The sequence below is a fragment of the Musca autumnalis genome, unplaced genomic scaffold (assembly GCF_047663935.1).
Source record: "Musca autumnalis isolate F117 unplaced genomic scaffold, ASM4766393v1 scaffold_5, whole genome shotgun sequence".
Classification (NCBI taxonomy): Eukaryota; Metazoa; Arthropoda; class Insecta; order Diptera; family Muscidae; genus Musca; species Musca autumnalis.
The window spans coordinates 141,151,274-141,175,459 of NW_027412088.1; the positions used below are offsets into that span (position 1 = coordinate 141,151,274).

Below are 24,186 nucleotides of genomic sequence, written 5' to 3' on the forward strand. Positions count from 1 at the left end.
TGGATTTGTGCCGGATTTAAAATAAACCCAGCCGTGAGAGGATTTAATTTTTGTATGGTAAATCTGGTCAGATTTGACCAGATTAAGCAATAAATCCTTATAAAGTGGGTTAACCCGGCAAAAAACTGTAGTGTAACCGTGCTATAAGACCACATTTTTTTTTGGCGCAGAAAATTTTTGATCATTGAGAACTTCAAATGGCAAATTACAACCAATTCGGGCCGAAAATGTTGATAAAATCTTCAAGATACCTGAAATCGGTTGGTACCGTTACTTGGGGGCTATAGGAAAAACTGGACCCATATTGATGATTTTTTGGGTAAAGTATTTTTTACTGATTTTTAGCATATACTGAAAAAATCAGATCGATCCGACGGTTATAAATATTTTTGTCGCACCTTCCCATACAAGCGTGACCACTATGCAGTGGTCACAAAATATCTCCAGTAAAAACTGTCAACATAGGTCCATGTTTTGGTATAGCCCCCATATAACGGTTCCTCCCGATTTTGGTTTTTTTCATTTTAGCTACAATTTTTGACCCAAATATCTGCAATTCGACATTTGAGGTTCCCAGTGGTCACAAAACTTCTCCAACAAATAGATAGGTCCACACTTTGATATAGCCCCATATAAGGTTCCCGACCGATTAAATACATTTTTATGCTTTTTTACCTTATTTAGTTATCAGTGGTCACAAAATATCTCCGCCTAAAATTGTGGACAGGAAAGAAAATAATTATTCCGTTTTAGTTCAGAATATTTTATGGTGGAGGGTATAAAAATTTCGACATGGCCGAAATTAAATGTGTTTTACTTGTTTACTTGTTCCATTTTACAAAACGATGACGATTTGCGAAATCTGTGCAATGCAGTTTATCACTTTTTACTGTCATTGCTTCCTTACATTTCTTAAGAATCCAACGGAAAATTTTAACTGAGCTCTTAGCCTGACAGGGATGGAATAAAAAGGTATGCATTTAAATAAAAATCTATATTAAACTTAAAAGAGGGGCCAACATGTGATAGCGTCATTTAATAATTAGTCGCAATATAATTTTTGGTTACTTGCCAGTAATTGGATTAGACGTCATTGTTTTCACTGGGTTGTTTACATTAAATGCATTGCGATTCGAAGACGTATCAATTCGTTTTAATTGAAAATTCTTTGCCAAAAATAAATTTGTTGACGTCAGCCGAGAATGGATGACGATTCTTTAATCAAATCGGAATGATTCGATAGAAATCTATAAAAGGATATTTTAGTGCTATATGTATAACTTTCTACAGTTATAGAGAAAGAGAGAACGCCATCTAAAGTTCTTCCTCGGCTAGAATAAGTCCTTTAGATGTTCAATAAATAAAATATTTTTATTGTCTTTTTAGGACGAAGGCCATTAGCATTCAAATACGCCTGATGAGCCTGGCTTAAACCACCAGGCGAAACGATCGTAGCGTAATGGTTGAGTGTGTGGTATTTCGCTAGAATTCATTTTTCAATACAAAACTCCTTGGGCCATGTTAGCTCGATTAATCCAATTAATTAATTAAAATATTTTTAAATGTCTTGTAAACGCAAGGATTCTTTAGGCTTTAAATTCATAAAATGCCTTCTCTAATTTATTTTACGTCTTTAATAGAATATTTTTAGGCCTTCTGCTAATTTCGTTTCAATAAAATACCTTATGAAAGGCTATATTTTTAGCCGTGTGTGAGTAACTATATTCTATTGATTAAATAACTTTTATATAACTTTTTTCAATATGGACTTTAAGATGGAAAAACACTTTAGGACTTTATAATAGACTTTCGTCAACTTATTTGACCTCTATATAGAAGGTATCTATAGATCAATAGAAAAGTTTTTATAAGTTTACTAAAAAAGTTCTTTTAATAGTTACCAAGCGATAAGAGTTGCGATCGTTTTCAAGGAGGAAAGGATACTTTCAAACTCGTAATCGGCACTAAGTCTATTCATGTGTGGAGAGAAGATAGACCACCTAGGAAAATTAGATTTGAAGCCGATAATTTTATATACTCCGTGTTATTTGGGTCATAACATCCGAAAATAAAATCGTTATGACCGTTGTGTGTTATGACAGGCCACCGTAAATGGAAAACTTTATATAAATAGGAGAGCTTCAGGTGATTTTTTAAATACCATCCGTAGATGTTTTAATCAAAACATACATGAATTGGCTAAGAGTTTAAGTATACAGTAGATCTACAGTTTGATGATCTGGGACATCTAAGCATGAATCTCCTATAGGTGTTTGAACGAACTTGGAGGTGATAGAAAACTGTCAATATGTATATTGACAATATATAAAGACCTTCTTTAGTCCCTTTAGCAGAAATCAACAAATACATACATTTTATCAGTTAAAGTTACGTAAGCATGTGGGTGGGGTGATTATGACAAAAATAACAACATGTGATTAATTTGGCGACAACTTTCTGCAGTGGGGGCGTTTTTTACTGCATCATATCCAACTTGTTTTAAATACAATGGAGGGCTCGAACCCAAACACGGTATCATACATCAATTTTTGGCAATCTACCCTGATGACGAATATATTAAAAACACCCATCACAGAATCTGTTTACAAACAATTAAATGTCAAATAGCAAAGTTAACACCTGTTGGCCACCGGGAATAGATCAGCATATTGTCCACTGTTTATAGGAAAGAACTGACGTTAATGAAAGACCAGCCAAGAAACAGGCCCATACACATACAAACACTTATACACATACGTACATACATATTTCAATTAAAACAAAAAAAAAACGAACAACTTTCGTTTTCACGTGGGAATTTCAGTTCGAAGAAAGAAAAAAAACTATAAAAACCCACAAAAATGAGAAAATATGCCGTTGCTAAGTGAAAAATAACCAAAAAACCTATGATTAAAAGACGGGGTTAAAAGATCATTAAAAGAAATGTACAGTTAATAATAGCATCTTAGCTAAGTACAAAAAGCACGAGATTTCTAGAAAACGTTTTCTCGGAAATTTGTATTTTCACATGTGTTCTTGTTGTTTTTGTCTAGCATTTTATTCGTATCATTGTTTTGTGGTTCGGTAAGAACTGGCAAACTGCATCTGCCGAATATGCAGATGTTTTTGCCCTGCAGTGGTTCAAAAAATTCATGAATGACGAATGAATACATTTTTAAATAGGTTAGGGGTATAGGTGCTTGTGAGATTCCAGAATCATTTAACCACAACGCCCATTGTTACGTCTGGCTAACAATATTTGAGCTTAGTTTCTTTCATGAAATCATTGTGGCTGCCTTTTGTGTGTATGTAGTTGTTATTTTATAATTTTTTATTGTTCTAATAAAACATTGAAGAACTTATGCTCAAGGCTAACTTAAAATGCAATTACAATTCTGCAAATCGCTGCAGTGCATATCGAACATAAATCATAAATGTTGTGTGCTGTTTTTTGTTGTTTTTGTGGTTGGTTGTCAAATTAGCAATGAAATCCATTCATGGCAACAACCATAGAAATCCAAACGTTTATATTCATTGTTCACCACCGACGACTAACTTGACTAAAACGGCACAATCAACAATGGATACACGAATTTTTGATATGCATCCTCCGCGGAGTGACTAAAAGATGTATTTTTAAAACAGTTACAGCCAAAAAACGCATTTAGTAAAAATGCCGATTGAGGAAAATTTCCATGCATTAAACCTCTATGACGAATACATCAAAAGAAGCCAAGTAGAATAACATATTAATTTTTATACCCTCAGCATTTATGCTAACGAGGGTATATACAGGTTCATGGTTTTAGACCCCATGTATGTTTGGACGAAATCCGTTTCGGACAATTTGGAGTCGATTTAGCAATGTCCGCCGTCTGTCTGGCTGGCTGGTGCGCACGATAACACGCGCAGGGACTAACCGATTTGGTCCATACTTTGCACATCTTAATACTTTTACCAGACATTGATAAAGTTCGAATATGGACTATTTCGGTTCACTCCTTCGGGTACCTGACACAAAATTTCCTATTTTTGTTGCAGAAACTTATATTCGCTGTCCTCAATACGATGGTGCAAGTTTTTCAGGGGCAAGTCCATACTTCCTGAGAAAATTACCTGTAGTCCTGTAAAAAAATCCGCTATGGCACCATGTGTTGTGGATGTAGCGTGGTAAGTCTCGAGCGAATAAACCGATTCGATCCACAATTTGGAATCCTAATATTTTGCCCAAAGTTAAATCAAGTTTTAAGATGAGCATTATCGGTCCACGCCCTTGGGGACCTCTCTCATAAAAGTTAAAATTTTTTGCAAAAATTATGCGACAACTCTCGAAGGGACTAACCGATTTGGTCCATACTTTGGACATCGTAATATTTCTACCAGACATAGATCAGTTTAGAATGTGGACTATATATGCCAACTCGTTCGGACACCTGCCACACTAAATTTCGGAAAAATGCAGGTTACGACCTCCTCTCGAATTGTTTTAATTTTGTTTGCAACAGGTTTTAATCAAGGCCCCTATTACGATGGTACAAGTTAGCTAAAATGGTAAGCGCAATATCTCATAAACGGAGCAACCGATTTGGTCGAAACTTTGAATCTGGAAATATTTTGTCCAAGCTTAGTTTTTGTTCAAAAGTGGGTCAATTTCTTAGGGTACCACCCACACAAATTATCAACATTTTGGTTTAAGTGCGGTTAGGAGTCTGTGCGAGAATCCTTTGGAAATTTTTACCGAAGGTACTCCTAGTAGCCCTGTTTACAGCGATATGATGTTACTCGTGGGCTAGTGCATGTTTCCTGATATAATGGTCCTATCGAGAGGAAAGACTTCCAAAATAAGATACACTTCCAAATTGGAATATGTCGGTCCATTCCTTTAGGTAACTAACTCCCCATGAAAAACTTTTGAGATTTTATCCTAATCCATATCATGGCCAAAAATTCTGAAGACCCCCTAAATACATACGTTTTTTTTGGGAAAAAGGTGTTTCAATTCACACCGGCCGTCGGCAAAGCCCCGAGTAAACCTTTGGCAGAGGGATCAGGACAGGGCGCTCGGACATAATGAAAGTCTGGGTATTCTAAAAGAAAATACCGGACCTTTCAAAGAATACTATGGCCTGGGGAAAGAAAGGAAGCAATATTGGGACGAACTGTGTTATGCGGTGATCGACACCGGTTGAAGGTCTGGCAGGCTACATAAGGATTACCAGGAAGACGATGAGAAAATGGCCAACTACAAACTATTAAACCACATCCTACAACGGCGTCGACCAATAGCAGTCATCAACAGTGAGCTAATGGAGGACCCACTAATGTACCACTTTCATTCGAACTTCTTCGCTCTCGGGGAGATATTCAGCAGTATTGTAACTCCTTGGAAAAGGGACCAATGGAAGCTAGTGAGGAAGAATGAAAAACCTCCTCTGACCAAAGCGGAAGTGTACGTCAGAGGATAGTGCTGAATACTCGAGAAACCATGAATGCACGGATCCAGTGTCAATCAAAATAAGACGGTGGACGTGAAGATGTGGAAGGTATTCCTCAGGGATGAGAAAAAGGATGGTACTTTCTTTGTGGTGGGACTTGACGATCTCTCACTAGCCATACTAACAAAAACTAAGGGCATGACGTGCTATATCATATGCCGTTCATTTCAAAATGAGCGCGTGAGAATTGGCGAGAACGAGGATGCCAAACACATCAGCCAGTTTTACTTTCTGGCTGATATTCTTCAATTGCCCCGAGTAAACCTCGTCAAGATCCATGCAACGGAGACTGGCCCTAGAATCCGAGCAACGTAAACGAGAGAGCCGACATCATCAGCCCGATTACTGGAAGACCTCAATCATAGGCCATCCAGATACAAATTCATCAGAGTGAAACGGCAACTATAGCCCTGATGAACAAAAAATCAGTAAAAGTAATATACATATTGGCTTAATCCAGGAACCCTCGACTGTAAAGGACAAGGTCTCTCGACTAAACCGCAAAAATTATCAACTTTTTTACGCTAGCACGGGGACCCGATAGAGAATTTGTATACATCAGAAACTTATATTTTTGAGGAACACTACTTCTCTGACCATCGGTTTATCCGATTTAAAAGGCCACAACCGAATCCACCAATTGAACTAAGTTCGGAAACAAACTAGGACAGATTAGGGCAGGATAATGATGAATGAGTATATGAACAAGGAAATCTTACATAGAAATGTAAAGAAACTGAAGTAGGTATTAGTAAAGCAATTCGAAATAAGTAAAAAAGCATCTGTAGGCTTTGAAGACAGGGATATACCCTAAGCCTGTGCGAATGGAGGTCTTCAGAATTTTGGGCGCATGTACTTGCCGACAAAGATAATTATTAGGATAAAATCTCAAAAGTTTTGCAGGGGAGGTACCTAAAGAAATGGACCGACATATTCCATTTTGGACGTGTGTCTTATTTTGGAATTCATTCCTCTCGATGGGACCATTACATCAGGAAACATGGACATGCCCACAAAACATCATATCGCTGTAAACAGGGCTATTAGGTGTACCTTCGGTAAAAATTTCCAAAGGATTCTGGCACAGACACTTAACCACACCTAAACAAAAATGTTGATCATTTGTGTGGTTGGTACCCTAAGGAATAAACCGATAGGGCCAACTTTGAATATAAACTAAGTTTGGACAAAATATTTCGAGCTGTAGCGAATACAGCCTTCGAGATTTATCGTGCGCTTTATTTTAGCGCATTTCCCTCGATGATATACGTGGTATATCCATTTTCTTCGTAGAGGATAACTTGAAACACTTTGAAGCCCACTGCTAGCATCAGCTCTGGTTAAAAGATGACCACTAACTTCTTCTTCATCGGCATTAAACAGCGACGTAGTTTTGCTACCGCCACTTTTCCATTTTTTTTGCTTCATACTTATTTTTGTTGGTGGTTCATGTGTTGCACTCAGCATCAATTTTTTGACATCACCCTCCATTTTTTCTGAGCGATGGAAATTGACGTTATTCTCTTTATCATCGGCATTACTTTTGAAACGGTAACCACCGATATGCACTTCTTTGGTACCTTTCTTTTGTACCCTTACCTCAGGATCACTTTTGGAAATTTCGATGTTATCTTTCACACTGCCACACAATAGTTTCTCGTAGGCAGCAACTTCGAAATCCAATGAATCCTTGATTTCCATTAAATCTTGATATTCGTGCAGCTGTTGTGCCATTTCATCACGGCACCGTTGTAATTCAGCTTCCACATTGGCAATATCAGAAGCGTGGCGTCTATGTTCATTGGCGAGCAATTTCTCCAAATCACAATTTCGGCCATTCAATGCAGCATTTGTAGATTCCAATTCTCGAATGTAACTATTCAAGCCATAAATACCTGTACGAGTGGCAAGTAAATCTTCGATACCACTTGAATCTGCACAGGACTCATGATTGAAGATTCTAGATTTCTTGCTTATACCTCATTTCAATTTCATCACAATTAGCATGCAATTGCCCATCGTACTGTTCACGTATCCATCTCTTCTATCTCAACTTGGCAACGAGAGCGTATTTCATTAATATCCCGAAAATTATTTTGCTCCTTGCACGTAAGTTCTTCACGCAGATTCTGAATGTTATGTTGTAGATACTCCAACTCTTCTTAGTTCATCAATGTCATCAACGGCCTTTTTACGATTAGCATCTGCCGCTTGACATTTTACGCTAAGGCCCGCGACTGTGACTCATAGCTACGACCCTTTTCTTCAGCAATTCGGCAGTTCTTTGTTTCTTCATCCAAGTTATTGTTTTACTGATTATTCTGCTCCAATAGTCGGGTAATCTCAATCTTGAACTTTCGCGCAACAGCAACGCGAACGTTTTCATTCTCAGTTTCCGAGTCCATAACAACTTTCTGAGCAGAACCTACACTACCTGAAAGCTTTGCTAAATAATCCTTTACATTCACTTCGAACTAAGTGTTAACAAATCATTAACAAATGGTAATGACTTGTGTAGTCATCCTCTCTCCCTACTACCTCCAAATATCGCACGTATTGTGACGATAATGACGGATATTTTTTTTCGAAGTCTTTTGTGCTTGAGAAAAGAGCTCTCCCAATATCCTCCCAAAAAGCAAAAGAAGCATCTACTAAGTTAATCGTTTCCCTAATATTTCGCGGGCCTGAAGGAACAATACGGATTTCTCTCCACGCTGTTCCGATGAACTTAAGCTTTTCACTTCAGCTATGTCATCTTAATGTGGAGTTTCTATGGGCACAAACACACCCATACTCTCCAGCATTAACTCTATGCCTTTAATCGCATACCGCACCCCCATATCGCACAAACACACCCATACTCTCCAGCATTAACTCTATGCCTATAATCGCATACCGCACCCCCATAGCGAACATTCAATGCTCGTATGGAACTTTTTCCATACAATGAAGCTCCCTTTGATTATCTAAAATATCCTTTCTTGCTTCCATGAAGGAACTTACCATTTCACCACCAGTTTCCTAGCTTCCTCTGTCAAACTACCTTGAGCAAGTTTGCTTGTAATTCCAGCGACACAATGTATTCGCCCAACAGCCTTTGATGTTGGATGAAATATTTAAAATTCATCTTTACGAAATAAACTTTTTGTCACATTATTTATTTTTTATTAGCTATAAAAATTGGCCTAACAAACTCTTTGCTTCGACTGTGCGCCTTTCTATAACCTAACGAATAAACCTAACGTAGTCACTATCTACTATGCGCCTATTACACGCTTATGCCGCTACTAATACTACGCGTAAACTACCACAATTTTCTTTTTTAAAACTGAAAGCCTAACACGTCACTACAATAGACACTGAAAACGGATAAACTAACACATTTCACAAAAAAGAAAAAAAAAAAAACACTACCCTACACGTGAAACCATCACGTCAGGGTCACCAAATGATGCGACGGACTTTTAGTCGCATCACAAAATTCACCCAAGAAAACTATTGGAACACCCAAAATGAAAACACGCGGGCTGATGTGTCTTCTTCAACGGATCGAAAGGAACTCAACATTTATTTGATATTCTATCTAGCACTAAATCTTACAATCTAACATTAACACACATGTAAGTACATTCACTAATGCACGCTGTGTCTAAAAATACATTACCCACTCAGCGTACATAATAAGACCAAGCGTTTTTTTATCACTACCACAACTTTCACTGGAAATAAACTTTCCATTTATACTATCTATCTAGTAAAAGAACGCACATTTTATCTACAAAATTCTCCATACTCCCCGCCTTAAGATATCCTAATCTTTTAAAAGTTATTTAAAATAGTTTAGATACAAAACTAAACAGTATCGAAGGTCTTAGATAAATAAAGATTCAGCATGACCACTTGGTAGAACGTGTTATTCTTGTTCAGACAGATATGTCTGGATATGGAGTGAAATACTGTGCATTTTACTTTATCCATGCTGATGTTGGGCAGCTGGAAATCAGCTTCCCATCATCTTATTGCACGATTCGCATGCTAACTTTCTGGTCCAGTATGTGTGACGAATTTTAAAATGTGGACAGATGTTAAATACTCATCTCCGGTTTCATACCGTTGTTTAAGCATTACTATTGAGATTCCGCTTGGATGGTTTGGACGACTTGGCGTTTGGACTACATTTGCAACACTACTATTGGTCAATTGTAGCGATAACTTTTTACACGGCGTAAGACAGTACTATTCGCCCTGTTATTCTCATGGTTCTCTATAAACATGTTGTTGTTCTTTCCGGAATCGTGATTTAGTTCTACTTTGACCACAATTTACTTAATCCAATATTGAACTGGCGCTTCTTCCGTTATAGCTCGCTTCATACGTTCAGATTCACGCAAATTTGCTTTTTCTTTTTTCACGTATTCAGCCATCAGGTATGTAGCTAGCGGCTGGAGCTGTGATGTTGTTCTGAGGAACTGGCGAACTCTTGATTTGTAAATTCTCTGAACTCTTGCCAAAAAAATGTCCCATAGTTCAGAAAAGTATGGCGGTAAGAGGTTATGAAGTCGGGTGATCTCCAGATGCCAGTAAGGCTTTGACAAGCCCGCAAACTGGAATGGTTGACCCCTTCTTTAGGCCATCGACTATTCAATCCATCTCAAAGGTGAATCCTAAGGTGACAACTCAGTCTCAACTGGAGAAGATTGTGAGAGGGTTGAGGCATCTGGATTCCCCACTCGATTCCGCTAAGTCACCGTCTTCCATGAAGACAATGAGGAAACAAAAAAGATTAAAACTGCACTTAAATTCTCCCAAGCAGTTTCGCTGGGCTCGAATTCCAAAACCCCATACAAGGGTGATGGGCAGAGGAAAGCATGAGCCCGTGTATAGTTGTCAAAAATAAGCTTAATTTAATTCTTCTATTGAATATCAGTAGAGGTGACATCATCATAATACGGATGAAAGGAGGACAGAGCAGGTCATTGATACTGTCCTTGCTGGTAACTCTCCTCTGGAATATACACAGATGGATCCAAGATGGAGGGAGACACTGGCGCCGAAGTCTTTTGCGAAAGCGTCTTTCAAGCAGAGATTCTTCAGATGGCTTATGGAACTGGGATGCAGGACATCCAAAGCAATCTGACCGGTGATCACTCAGCGTAGAACGACTTCCCTTCTATCACTCGATAAGTTAGGGATGAGAATCACTGTAGGACTTATCAGGGGTCAGTGTAGGGTTAGTCCTCTAACGTCAAGATGGGATGACAGTGGCGTCGACTACTGTAGATTAAGATGCAGAAGATATAGAGATGGGCGAATATCTACTTCGCAGATGTACCCTGTTGCACAAAAGAAGACCGTTATAATTTTCAAATTTGCCAAAAAAATCATGGCTTGGCAAAAACACTTAACTGCTCCACTTCCTTCTTCTCTATCTATTCCAGTAAATACATCGATCGACCGGAAACTTCTTCATGTTTATCCTCAATTCATCCAGGTTGAACACAGTGGACCAAAGGTCACCGAATAAAGCAGTCACTCAGTTTTCCTTGAGTGTAAAAATTATGACTAGCGGTGTTTATCTTTTGCAGATTTACACCTTCGCTTTGGATGTTAATCGGTTTGTCTAATTTGAACAAAAATCAACATTAATTGCAAAGAAAAGGGAAACGGACAGTTGTTGTTTATAAGACGACCTAAGTATGGGCATTATTGTGGTTGGGTTGGTTTTTTTTTGAAACACCTACACCATCTAATTTGTATGTGTGTGTGTGTGTGTGCATTAGTTGTGGGGGTGAGACATAGAATAAATAAAAATAAATTCTTCTTTTTTCGCTTTTATTTTGTATTTTTTAACTTTTAAATGAAGGCGGGACAAGTGACGTCTTTAATTTGTTGAACGAAGACGAAAATGTATAGCGTAGTTTTTGCTAAAAATATCAATAAGGTTCGTTCGATTTTATAGGTTCTAGTGGTTCTAGTGCAAGGCGTTCACTTTGATTCGCTATGACTCGTTCTAATCGTACACACTTAGATAAAACGCTTTTACTTGTTTCTATTAAAATTCTTTGTACACCGAAGAACACTGTACATCTTTTTCTCGGCATTACGGATGTCATTGTTTTGGCACATTTGAGACACGCGTCTAACCAGCAGATCAAATTCATCTATTTTTACATTGAATTTACGTAGACACTTTAGATTAGTAAAAGATGCCACAAAACAATACAGACGGGTGGACAGACATGCCGGCAGACAGACAGATGCAAAGATAGATATTCTTGCTACTGAACTTCACAATGAACTACAATCAAACAACAAACCGACCAAACGATAGACGGACAATAGAATATTCTTCGTCACAAAAGTTCTTCGTAGAGAAACGATGCAAAGACTAACAGTTTTGCGTTTTTTATTTGTTTCAAGAGACATTAATCTGATATTTTTATATCTGTCTTGAGAAATCTATTGAAAATATAGTTATGAATGTGAGCTGTCTCATACGTCTGTTCTCAAAAATTCGCTGTTCTTCATCCAGGCAGATTGTCCTATGGATTTTGCATGTTAAACATTCTGAGTACTGCTCGGTAGATGCCACAAGCAGGAAAATTGTAGTATCGTTATATCGTTTATTGCTAGATACATTTAAGCAGATTTTTGGATGACTTGCAGAGTTTTGCTTTGTCGTATGTAAACAGCGATCAAAACTATTTCTACTTCAGATATCAAGCTGAAATTTAGGTCACAGCATTACAATGAGATAGCAATGACTATATAAAGAGTATGAGGTGGGTTTGGACCCAAGTAAAGTACTTCCCGAACTCGACTTCGATTGATATTGACGTGTTCGGGGAGGGGCCCAATTATTTCATCGACCATATGCTGAGGGTATATGGCGAAAAACAAAAATTTTTTACAATCGATGAATCCGAGTTTCACCCTTTTAGAATTCGCGAACTGTTAACATATTCTATATAGTATGATATACATTCTTTAAACTGAAGTGTTTTAGGGGGAATCCCATAAGGTCGACCATTAAAATTAATTTACGTGGAAGCTGTGTTGGCATCAATGTAGAAAAATAGGTAAAAATGGGTTGAAGCCAACAAGTTTTTTTATGCTCCCTTCCGATTTCTTTCTTAACCTTACATTTTATAGACATATACCCAAAGAAAGACTCAAAGAATACTTCATGGGCAATATGATACTAGTGTATCATTTTTCGATATATCCACTGCATCCACCTAAAATTGATGCTAACATTTTGAAGCCGGAATTTCGGGGTTTTTTGAATTGTTTTAATAATTCGGACGCGCAACAAGATAATATTCAAAACTCATAACATGATTATAGAACTCGTGATTTAACGTCGTTTAATACATATCTCATGAGTGTGCTCCTTACAGCATCCTAGTAATTGGAGTGTAAAGGCCAATATTTGATGCGTAAATTTTTTTAAAAAGCTTATTTTTTGCTTTTAAAATTTACAATTGTCATTCAATTTCCTTTGTACCCCGCGTGAATTTAGTTTTTTTACGCGACGGATCTAATGAGACCTTCCGCTAGCGAATCCATCCACTAAAACCGCGGATATAGATACCCTGAAAATAGGAAAAGCAGCAAAAAATTTTTTAATTTCGAAAAATCCGCGTACTAAACCGCGATTTTCTTGAAATTTTTTTACGTAAATGGAATCCTTTATACGCGATTATAATATTTGCGAAAACGCGTGTCATAAATTACTGAGATTAGCGTGTAATATGGGTTTTTCACCAAAAATAGAATGTGGAGGCACATCCGCGTTTCTTGAAGAATCTAATTAAAATTGGTATATTTGGACGTATTTTTGATAGGCGCTGACGAAACCGGATGCGCATCAAAATCGTATGCACATTGCGCGACTTTCACCAACTTTAAGGTTTGTTGCAGTGTATGATGCAACTGGTGGCACACAATGGCCCCTGAGTGAAACATCGAAATATGCATAAATTTTGACAGAGATTGATTCGCTGTATCCAAAAACGGATGCGCATCAACCGACTTTAACTAATTCGCGAATAACGGGCTTTTTAATTATAATATTAATTGAATGATTGTAATTTCAATATTACTCTTAATTCCCCACCCTTATAAGTTATCACAGTAATCAGTTAAACTCTCGCGATGGTAAACCATATATTTTGATGAAGTTTTAACTGTATACATTCATTATTCTATGGGATTTTAGCAAAATAGTTGGAGAACTCCCAAATATTTTTTTCTAATTTTTAGAATCAAACCAAAAAATATTTGCAACAATATTTTCCAACAATAAGTTTTTCTCTTTTGTTGTTGCTATAATATGCAATTTATGTACCCAATCTCTATAAATTTGGTATCATATTTTTCTACGCATTGTCTAGATTCCGCATATATTCTTTAATTTATTTTTGAGGGTTTGTACGGATTCTGGGACAGGATAATTTGGATTTACTTCAAAATTTTTTTACTATTTGTCGACTTTCCGCGAAAATAATAAATTTAATAACTATTTAAACATTTACGAATAGATATGGACTGCTGTTAACGATTTATGCATACATTTTCTCATAATAACAAATAAGATATTTTTAAATATTTTTTCTTTATATTAGAATAAAAACCGCTATAACTTTTGCGCGCATTGGCCAATTTCGTGAACGCGAGCAGATTTGAAACCGGATTTTTTTCCTTTACCTCTGTACCAAAAATCGTAGATGTGCTCGTTAAAAAAATTTTTAATTTTTTTCAAATGGAATTGTAAAGGAATTTTGTTATTCGCCATATACACTTTCATACGGGCAAAATGTGCCTCATCGAAATAATGGTTTTAGACCACAAGTATGTTTGGACGAAATCCGTTTCAGACAATTTGGGGTTGATTTAGCCATGTCCGACCACCTGTGTCTCTGTCTGGCTGGCTGGAGCGCACGATAACTCTCGAACGATCAATCGATTTGGTCCAAAATTTAGCCTTCGTCATATTTTGTCCAAACTTAGATTCAGTTCGAAGATGGGCAATACCTGCCCACAACTTAAAGTACTTCCCCGCAATATTCGAAAAATTTCACTAATATGGTGTGGTGTCTGAGTGCAGTTTAGGGTCTGTTCGAAGATTCTTTGGAAATGTATACCGATACTGTTCGTTGTGGCCCTGTTTACAGTCATATTATGTTATCCGTGGACAAGTTCATGCTTCCTGGCATACTGGTCCAAAATTTATACGATGACCCACTGAAATGACTAGTGAGCGTGATATCTATCGAAAAGATATGACTCCCAAAATAAGATTCACTTCCACAATGGACTATCTCGATCCATTCCTTTAAGCACCTCCTCCGCAACATATTTGGACTTTAATCCTAATCCACATTTTTGTCGGCAAGTTCAAATGTCCAAAAAGGGCCAAAAATTCTGAAGAGACCCTAATACATTTGATCTGCCCATAAATGAACGTTTCAATTCACATATGCTGAGGGTATATCTCTGTCGGCAAAGCCGACTGATACTTTTTTACTTGTATATACTAGAATAACGTTGATCCCAAATATCTCTGCATGGAATATGGAATGGGCAGAATCTCTATTACATACATCCAGTATATGATGTGTGGTCTGAGTCCCCAACGTTTGCCAATGGTGTCTTTGAAAGAATGAGGGGCTTTATCTGTATGCTCCTCGATGTCCCATTTTCAGTTCAAACGATGGTCCAGGATTGTACTGAGATATTCGAGAGAAAATGCTAATGGAACTCAAGAACTGGGGGCTGAAAATCAGGAAATCGGGCAGTTGTACCAGAGTACTTTGCATAAGGTCCGACAAGCCAACAACTTAGCTTTCAGTTGGTCGAAACACACAACTACTTCATTTATTTCCCGAAGCCAGAGTGGGGGTGAGGAGACTTCCCCTGCGATGTACCTCTAGTAACAGTTTTTCTTACAGAACTCTCACCTTAATGATCCAATGATCAATCCATTGCATTAGAATGAAGAATTCCTGCGCTGCTGAGATGAATGGATGAATTACTCGATTGCAAGACTAATTGCTAATTGTCGCAATTTAATAAATCAAGAACCATTTTTAAACCTATACTAGAAGAACCCCCGAATTGACCCCTAAGTAATACGAATGCATGTTCAAGTCGTCCGCGCATGCCACAGCCATTTGCAATAAGATCAGAAGTAGGAACAAGGTTCTCAAGTCGCTGGCCGGCAGCACTTGGTGTGCTGATAAAGAAACCTTGTTGACCACCTACAATGCAGTAGGCCGGTCTGTGGTAAGCTATGCGGCGCCAGCGTGATCTGCAAAGGTTAGCGCATCGCGGTGGAAAAAGATTCAAACCTGCCAGAATGCCGCCCTGAGGACAGGGTGCCTCCTCATGACACCAGTGGACCATCTTCATGAGGAGGCGAAGGTTTTACCGGTGCGTCAGCACAATAAGATGTTGTCGATGCAGTACCTGCTTGGGTGTTACCGCAGTGAGCATCCCTGTCAGGAGAGACCTTCATGATCTAGAGAGAGAGAGGTCCAAAGGTATAAAAGAGAACCGCTAGATCAACGAGACTATCAGGCGGGCTTGAATCGCATTTACACCAACATGGTTGCGCAAGCAGTACGAAGATACAGTGTGAATGTCGTACTTGGAGGCTAGTAAATCTGTATACATACTTCGTCAGAGCGGGATTGATTATGATAGGTCACCTTCAAGATGCATGCAATCGGGGAAGTGAACTCGTTATAGTAGATCCAAAATCTCTAATCCAGAAGATGTTCTGTGAATGTCGTACTTGGAGACCATCCCCCATCCATTGCAACAGAAGAACGCCAGCTGCCAAGGCAAACACGAGTGGTTTTAGATCAGTTAAGATCCGGACGATGTAGCCGCCTCAATTCGTATTGGGCCAGAATTGACGCCACGATACCCAACATATGCCCAGCATGTGGATTGGGACCACACGATACTCTGCATTTATTCAACTGCCCAGCTAACCCCACTCACCTGTCTCCCCATTCTTTATGGACGAAGCCAGTCCAGGTTGCAGAATTCTTGAGTCTGGATACAGATGAACTTGATAACTGAAATAATACACGAACGAACATATATGCGTTGCTACAACAACAACAACAACAATAAATGCGACCTGTACGTTGCGGGCGGACATGCATAAATCGACTCAGAAAGTGATTCTGGGTATATGCCTAGAAGGAACTATGGGTCTATCTCGTTTCCTTTTGTATGTTACATACAAATGCAGAAAGACAAAATACCCCTTACCATCTTAAAGCTTACAGTTGATTGCAGAGTGAGGGGTCTAAGTTGGAACTAGTTACGGTAGCCCTGAGAATCCTTGAGTTTCCTATAACGAAGTAGATTATCCTGCTAGCGGGCATTGAAAGACTCCTCTTTATCGGGAAAGGCCGCTAATGTAAATTTTGAATTTTCCATACTGTTCTCAATGTGTCTAACCATTTCATGTAGGGTGGTTCCTATTGACATATCCTTGATATATGCGTGCTGACATTTTCCGATCTTTGTGACAACCAGTTGTACCCTAATTTCAAGTTCATTTCACCTCCCATTGTCTTCAATAGAAAGGAAGAAATACTAATTGGTCTATGGTCTTTGGACAAAGTCTGACTCGGTTTCCTCGCTTTGAGTACATAGTTCACCTTTACCCCTTTCCTTAGCATTTTTAAGCATAGCTGTTAACCGTCCGATCCTCTCGTTTTGTATGTCTGAAAGCTGTTAGTCGTCCATTGAGGTGTTGGGAGGCTAGTAAATCTGTATACCTACTTCGTCAGATGCATGCAATCGGGGAAGTGAACTCGTTATAGTAGATCTAGAGTCTCTTGTCGAGAAGTAGTCTACTTACCTTTGCTCCGTTTTACACTAGTTATGGCCGCTACGTTTACTCATCTATAAACTCATATAAACTCATTTATGTTCATAAACACAAGATTTCTCTTACCTATCTTGATTTCAGTCTTTTATTCATTAAAATAATCCCTATAGGCATTACAATCAATACTGAGTCTCATCGTATGCTTTTCTAGCTTTGCTTAGGGTAGCTAATTGTATGATCCTCTATAGCGGTTGGGATTTTATCCTTGGGTAGGTGATTGGCATATTGGGATAGTTTTTAAGCACATCCACAGCTCACGACTTCTTCAACTGTGAGTTGAAGCTTTGAAGTCGTAAGCACTATGAATTTACTGCAATCTCTTCTACTGGGGATTCTGCTCAAAAAGGTATTATCTTGTGGTCAGGTAAAATCCAATCTTTCATATGGGAGTAGTTTATGTAAGTGAGGGTTATATCAATTACTTTCCCCTTATTCTATTCTAGAATTTCGGTGTGTTAAACCTATTGCATATTCTTTAATTATATTTTTAAATGAACATGGAGTTACCCTGGCATTGGTGACTGGTTCCCCAGTAGAAGTTTTGTGCATTCGTATCGCATTCTAAAAGCAAAAGGCCCTTGATTCCCAGTTCCTCCAACAGTTACTGTGTGATCAAGCTTTCACTCTCTGATTAATATGTTTTGCTGGTATGTCTGTCTGGTGATGGAATCGGCTCCCTTTTGTGTATCGCTCGGGGGTGTAACTTCCTTGGCATCCTGCTACTCTTCTACTCTTGCCCTTCCAATTTTAAAGTGGAGTACACTTGGGACGTTATACGCCATTTCCTTTGTCTTTGTCTAGGTTGAAGAATTCCTGCGCTGCTGAGAACGTTATAGATGCATTACTCGATTGCAAGACTAATTGCTAATTGTCGCAATTTAATAAATCAATAACCATTCTTAAACCATTTCACATTTTCATAGAAACACAATTGAGCCCCAGTACTAGAAGAACCCACGAATTAACCTAAGTAATACGAATGGACTCAGTTGGCACAGACACACATAAATCCAGTGAGAGATCGCCAAATCCCACCACAGGGAAACTGGATTTGTTTGCCAAAAATTGAGAGCATCTCGAGTTTTCATCCATTCAGCCCAAGTGGTAGATTCGTATGCCCTCATCTAAGCTCGCTGCTGATAATTGCTATTGGTCCACGCCCTTGTACGATGTGTTCCAATATTTTAAAGTTGACCACTTTCTCAATGGTTCATCGTGATCACCGCACAGTTCGTCCCAATAATACCTTTTGGCTGTGACTTGGGGTAAGTTTTCGTGGCGTAAGGGATTTCCTTTCGGAGTCCCCAGGCTTTTCAACAGATTCAGTGTTCAGGCTCATCCCCTTCACTTTGTCGTCCTCTGCCAACGATATTCGTCACTACCTCCTACGAGGGGGTTTTGACGAGGATTACTCGGGACATTTAAAGTTGAGAAGCTGTTTTATTCTTCGATGGTTTAGCAGTGTGGTGTTCTGTTCTTCGGGAGATCGTATCCCCTTATCCGCTTCTGTTGTACTAGAGGAATAATTAAACTAGAACGCTTTATTTTTGCATCCGTGTATATTTTAAAGGTACACCCAGATAATGGTACCCCTTGGTTTTCGGTATTTTCGGGATATATTTTTTGACGGAACTACCTATCATTTCATATTTGGCATTACCAGTGGCCACAAAACTTCTCCACAAACAGTGTTCAATATAGGTCCATGTTTTGGTATAGCTTCCATATAAAGGTATTTTCACATTTTACGGTATTTTTTGGATTACAGATACATTTGTAGACCGGTCTGTGTAAGTTGACATTTTAGTTTCCCAGTGGTCACAAAACTTCTTCACCAAAAATTTTCAACATAGGTCCACCCCATCAAAAATTCGGATCCGTTAGTCATTATGTAACCCATTACAAAGTAATGTAATCAAAAATAACTACCTTTATTACTCCTTACTAAGTTATGAGTACTACTACAAATTGTGTGTTCAACACTCACCGCCGGCCGGGTACTTTTTGTTAAGAAAAAAAAAAAACACAAGAAACAGTGGTGCACATGTAAGCGTTTAAACAACCCTTAATGTTCGTTCGTGTGGCCCTGTGTGTTCTGCTACAAATCAGAAGTTCGCATGATCAAATCCCGTAGAGAGTAAAATAAAATTCAAATATGAAATGTGTAGAAATTAAAACAAATTCCCACCTCAACAGTTCTAAAAATAGAAAAACGTGCATATATATTTTTAGCTTATTTTTCTACCTCCAGGGGCCAGAAAATAATAAGTTATTCTAGAGGTTAGTAGGGGGTTTTGTAAGTAGTTGCGACTACCAAAAATTAATTAGTAAGGATTTTTTTGCTAAACGCAGAAAATTTATTTTAGAGATATGATTGGATCCAAACACATTTATGTTTGGGACTGGTTGACAACAAATATATGTTTGGATCCAAACATAATATGTCTTTGTCCAAACAAATATATGTTTGCAACATTTGGTAACATATCTCAATTTTATTCATTTGGTTACCAACGTATTATTTATGAGCAAAGAGAGAATTTTTGTCAAAGAGAGTACCAACAGGGCTCTCGCGGCTGCGGAATGTAATAAAGAACTGTGTGTATGGTGTAATAGAAGACGCAGAAGTAGAGCTGGCAAACTATCGATGGTCCGACTATCGTTTTGATTGCTGTTTTAAAACAAAGGTTACGTCCGCCACCAAAACAAGTTATTTTGGTTATCTGTCGCGACAAATTTAAAACATAATTGTTTCCGAGTCCGATATAAACAAAGCTTAAGGACTGTGATCAAAACGATAGTCCCACTATCTATAGTTTGTCAGCTCTACGAAGAAGCGAAGACGGTAGGGTAAAAAAAGTTTGTTTTTGCTTTCGCGTGTTTTTCCTGCTTTGTTGTTGTTGCTATTTTTTCATAAGCAGTCATTTTTTTCTGCAACTCACAGCAAGCAGAGAGGAAAAGAAAAAAAGTAGTATAAATTATTTTTGTTCTTTTTTTCTTCAATTTTCTAAATACAATCGTTGAGTAAGGGCGGTAAAATGTGTGAATAAATCAGTGTTTTGTGTTTTCATAAAGAAATGGTATTATTTAGTAAATTAAATGCCCAATACATTTTATAATTGGAAGTTTTATAATTGAATCAAAAATGTGAATGGATTTTTTTATTGCATAAAAAAGAAATTACAAAATTGTTACCCTTTGCGATGATGGAAAATTACTTATGAAAAGTCTCAACGGATTCGCTAAAAATCAAATTTCTTACAAAATTTTACGTATTTACAAACATATTTTTTTAAATAATAACGCTTGTACTTACAAAAAATACATTAAAAAATTACAATAGCATCCATACACAGTGAGCTTGGAGCTATAATATTCATATTTTTTTACAAAAATACGAAGAAAATATGAAGAAGAAAATAAAAATTATATTATTCTAATTTTATTTTGTTATGGTTTTATAGGAAAAAATGTTTGTGTTCTTTGTCTTTTTCGTCAAAATTTTACCCAATAGTGATCAGAAGGATTTCCAATTGGGATGTAAAATTAAAATAAAGTAAATATTACAACACTTGAAATGCATAGAAACCGCGCAATAGTGGAAATGACATGATGCGCATCCGATTTTCAAAAATCGCTTTTATTTGATATACATTTTGTGAAATTCCATTTGGCGACAACGATGTAGCATCAGTTACATGTAAGGGTGCAGGGTGCACAATAACAGTAAAATTCCCATAACTTCCACGAAGTACATTTGCAGTTTATGCGCATCCGATTTCAATGATCACTATTAAAAATTACATCATTCTATGCCAATTCAGTGCGATCCATCAAGAACCGTGGATGTAGCATCGCACTCAGTTTTTAGAAAAAAAAAAATCTATTATATCTCCGGATCCGCGAACGTTTTTAAGTATCTGTTTTCGCACATTTTAAACAGGCGTTTCGCTCTATTTATCTAAGTAGGAATGACACATCCAAAACTAGTCTAAATACGCGATATTTTCAAAATTTTTTTTGCAGATTTTCGAAATTTGAGGCTTATCATGTCCACCGATTTAGTGTACGCGCAATGGTTTATTAGATTTAGAACGTAAAAAAACTAAATTTAGGCGGGTTTCCACTGAAATCGAATGGAATTTGAAATTTTGAATCCAAAAAACACACGCAGAGAAAAAATATTTTTCGGTTTTGTTGGAACAAAAATATCTATTTTGGTTCCAAAAATGTGTTTGTTTTGTGCAAACATTGTAATAGGGATAGGTAAGTCGACTTTCGATTAGTCGACTTTTTACAGTTAAAAGTCTAAAAATCGTGGTCGACTTTTGGCTGGAGGGAAATCGCATAATCGATTATCTTGTGATCCATTTTCGAGTTTGCCCATTGATGACTGACTTGGCGGTTTTACTGTTTTGCCGGTTTTACATTTTCAAAAGAAAACTCGAAAATCGACGAATAATCGATTTTCTGCGGTTATGAGAACGTCGAAAGTCAAGTTTTATGACAAGTGAAATAATCGCCAGAACGAAAAATCGTATTTTTAGTTTTAGACCAAAAAGGAAAAGTCAAAAAATGGATTATTGCTTTCCATTACCTATCCCTACATTGTAATCCAAATCCAAAAATACCATCTTTTGTTCCGAACATAGAAAACAAAAACAACTTTCGAATTTCCGCAATATTGTAAAAATCGTTAAATTTTTTACAAAACATATTGTCAGCCCTGAAAACCAGATACTAAATTTTTTGATTTGAGTGTATATACTTCTCATATACACTTTCCGCAGAACTTTGATCTAAATATCGCGTATAATATTACGAGCATTGATGAACGCAATACATGGTTTGCTACTTTAGCTGACAACAAAGACAAAGAAAAAGCCACAAGCAGCCACCACAACATAAGGAATAATTAAACACCATAACAAACATGAGAAGGAGAATGAAATAAAGAAAAAGAATGAAACCAAAACAGAAACAAATAAAAACAAGAGTCCCATTGTTGGTATACATACACACAAAAACAAAGATAAAGGCAGCATGTCATACAAACACCACAACTCATCAAAATTGTCTTTCAACACGGCATCGAATAGCGAGAGAAGAGAAAAAATTTTTCAAAGAAAAGAGAGAAATATTGTTCAGTTGACACAAACTATTTTTGGATTTAACAAAAACGATTGTTGGATTCACAATACCACATAAGGAATCCAACAATATGTTAACAATACATATTTTGCTCTTGGAATATTGTTGGATCAAACATATTTTTTTCTCTGCGTGCAGGTTTATTAGAAAAATTTACGCACAAAAATTTCGACTTTGAGCGCAGATTGCCGTGATCCATTGAAGGTTACACGCGCAAGTTATACATTAAAAAATGCGAAATCACGAAATAAACTTTTAAAAAAATCCGACTGCGCGTCCCGATTAGAGCAAAAATTCAAAAAACCCGATTTTTCAGTCTTCAAAATGGCAGCATCCGTTTGAGGTATATACAGTGGACATATTAAAAAATCATACATTAGAAACCTCATCTCTCAAGTGTATTCTTTAACTTCTTCTTTGAACATTAAGTTCTACATTGTGTTGTAAAGCTACTAATCGGAAATTTACACAAAAAACTCATTTCCTTCAACGCTTTTTTTATTTTATACATTAATACGACCACAGCTTCTGCTCAAATTATTATTTTAAGAAATCCATCGGTGAATCAGGCTAAACAGTCTATTTTACCGACATACGTTCAAAAGTTATGGTATAGGACAACTGTACGCAAGTTACAATACCCTATACCTCAGTTTCAACATAAGTTAATTTTCTACAAAAATGTCGATATGCGTCTGTTGTTGCTTTTGTCTTTGGTATTTATAATCAAAGAAAAACTACCGTCATTTAAAAATCTGTGTGGTTTTTTATTTATTTTTCATCCAAACAAATATTTGTTTTGCATCCAAACAAATATTTGTTTGTGCCCAGACATATATTTGTTTACAGGACCCAAATATATGTTATGTTTGGGCCTTTTGCAGACACACATGTTTACTGCAAAATATGTTTGGTGCATATGCTAGACAGACCGTTTTTTCCTCCGTGCACCATTTATGCGAACAAATTTGTACATTTGCGGGAGAGGTAGGTACCCGAGGTTGGGGAGAGTTATAACCCATCTTCGAACTTGATCTAGGTTGGGACAGAATAGTACGAGGGCCAACTTTTGGACCGAAAAGACTAATCGTGCGCTCCAGACAGCCAGACAAGCATATAGACAGACGGGCGGACATGACTAAATCTATTCCAAATTGTCTGTAACCGATTGCGTCCAAAGATACTTGGAGTCTAAAAGAATTATTTCGATGAGACACATTTTGGTAAATAATAATGTATAACATAAATAAATGAAGCAGGGTTTGGTCGTATGCAAATGCCTCAGCCTTTAGGCTAAAGAGGATATAAAAATAAGCATAACCCATAGCGCACAACAGGCCAAATCTGGCTTAAATGTATGTCCATATGGATTTGAGGGGTTTTTCCATCGACTCTGTCTCAACCTAACAACTTCAGGGGTGATATCTATGTTAAAGATTTGTCACTCAATATACTATGACACTTTTCCCCGAGTGACAATAAACGACGTTCTGTCGGACTTATTGTGGCAACCTAAATAATGTGCAATGTATTCCCTGTTTCAACAAATTAGCATATTCGGTAGTTTATCATTAACACAAACAACAAGAAGAAAAATCAGAGTGGCATGAATCAACTGCTCGATTC

General features: G+C 37.4%; 1 protein-coding gene across 1 annotated transcript; it reads right to left on the minus strand.

Moving 5' to 3' along the window:
* Positions 1-821: 821 nt before the first annotated feature.
* Positions 822-9,919, minus strand: LOC141386773 (lamin Dm0-like). The gene is made up of 3 exons (XM_073955688.1): positions 9,871-9,919; positions 6,855-7,429; positions 822-950 (listed from the first exon to the last, which is right to left on the minus strand). Exons 1-3 carry the CDS (start codon positions 9,917-9,919, stop codon positions 822-824), a joined length of 753 nt encoding a protein of 250 aa, XP_073811789.1.
* Between the last annotated feature and the right edge of the window lie 14,267 nt (positions 9,920-24,186).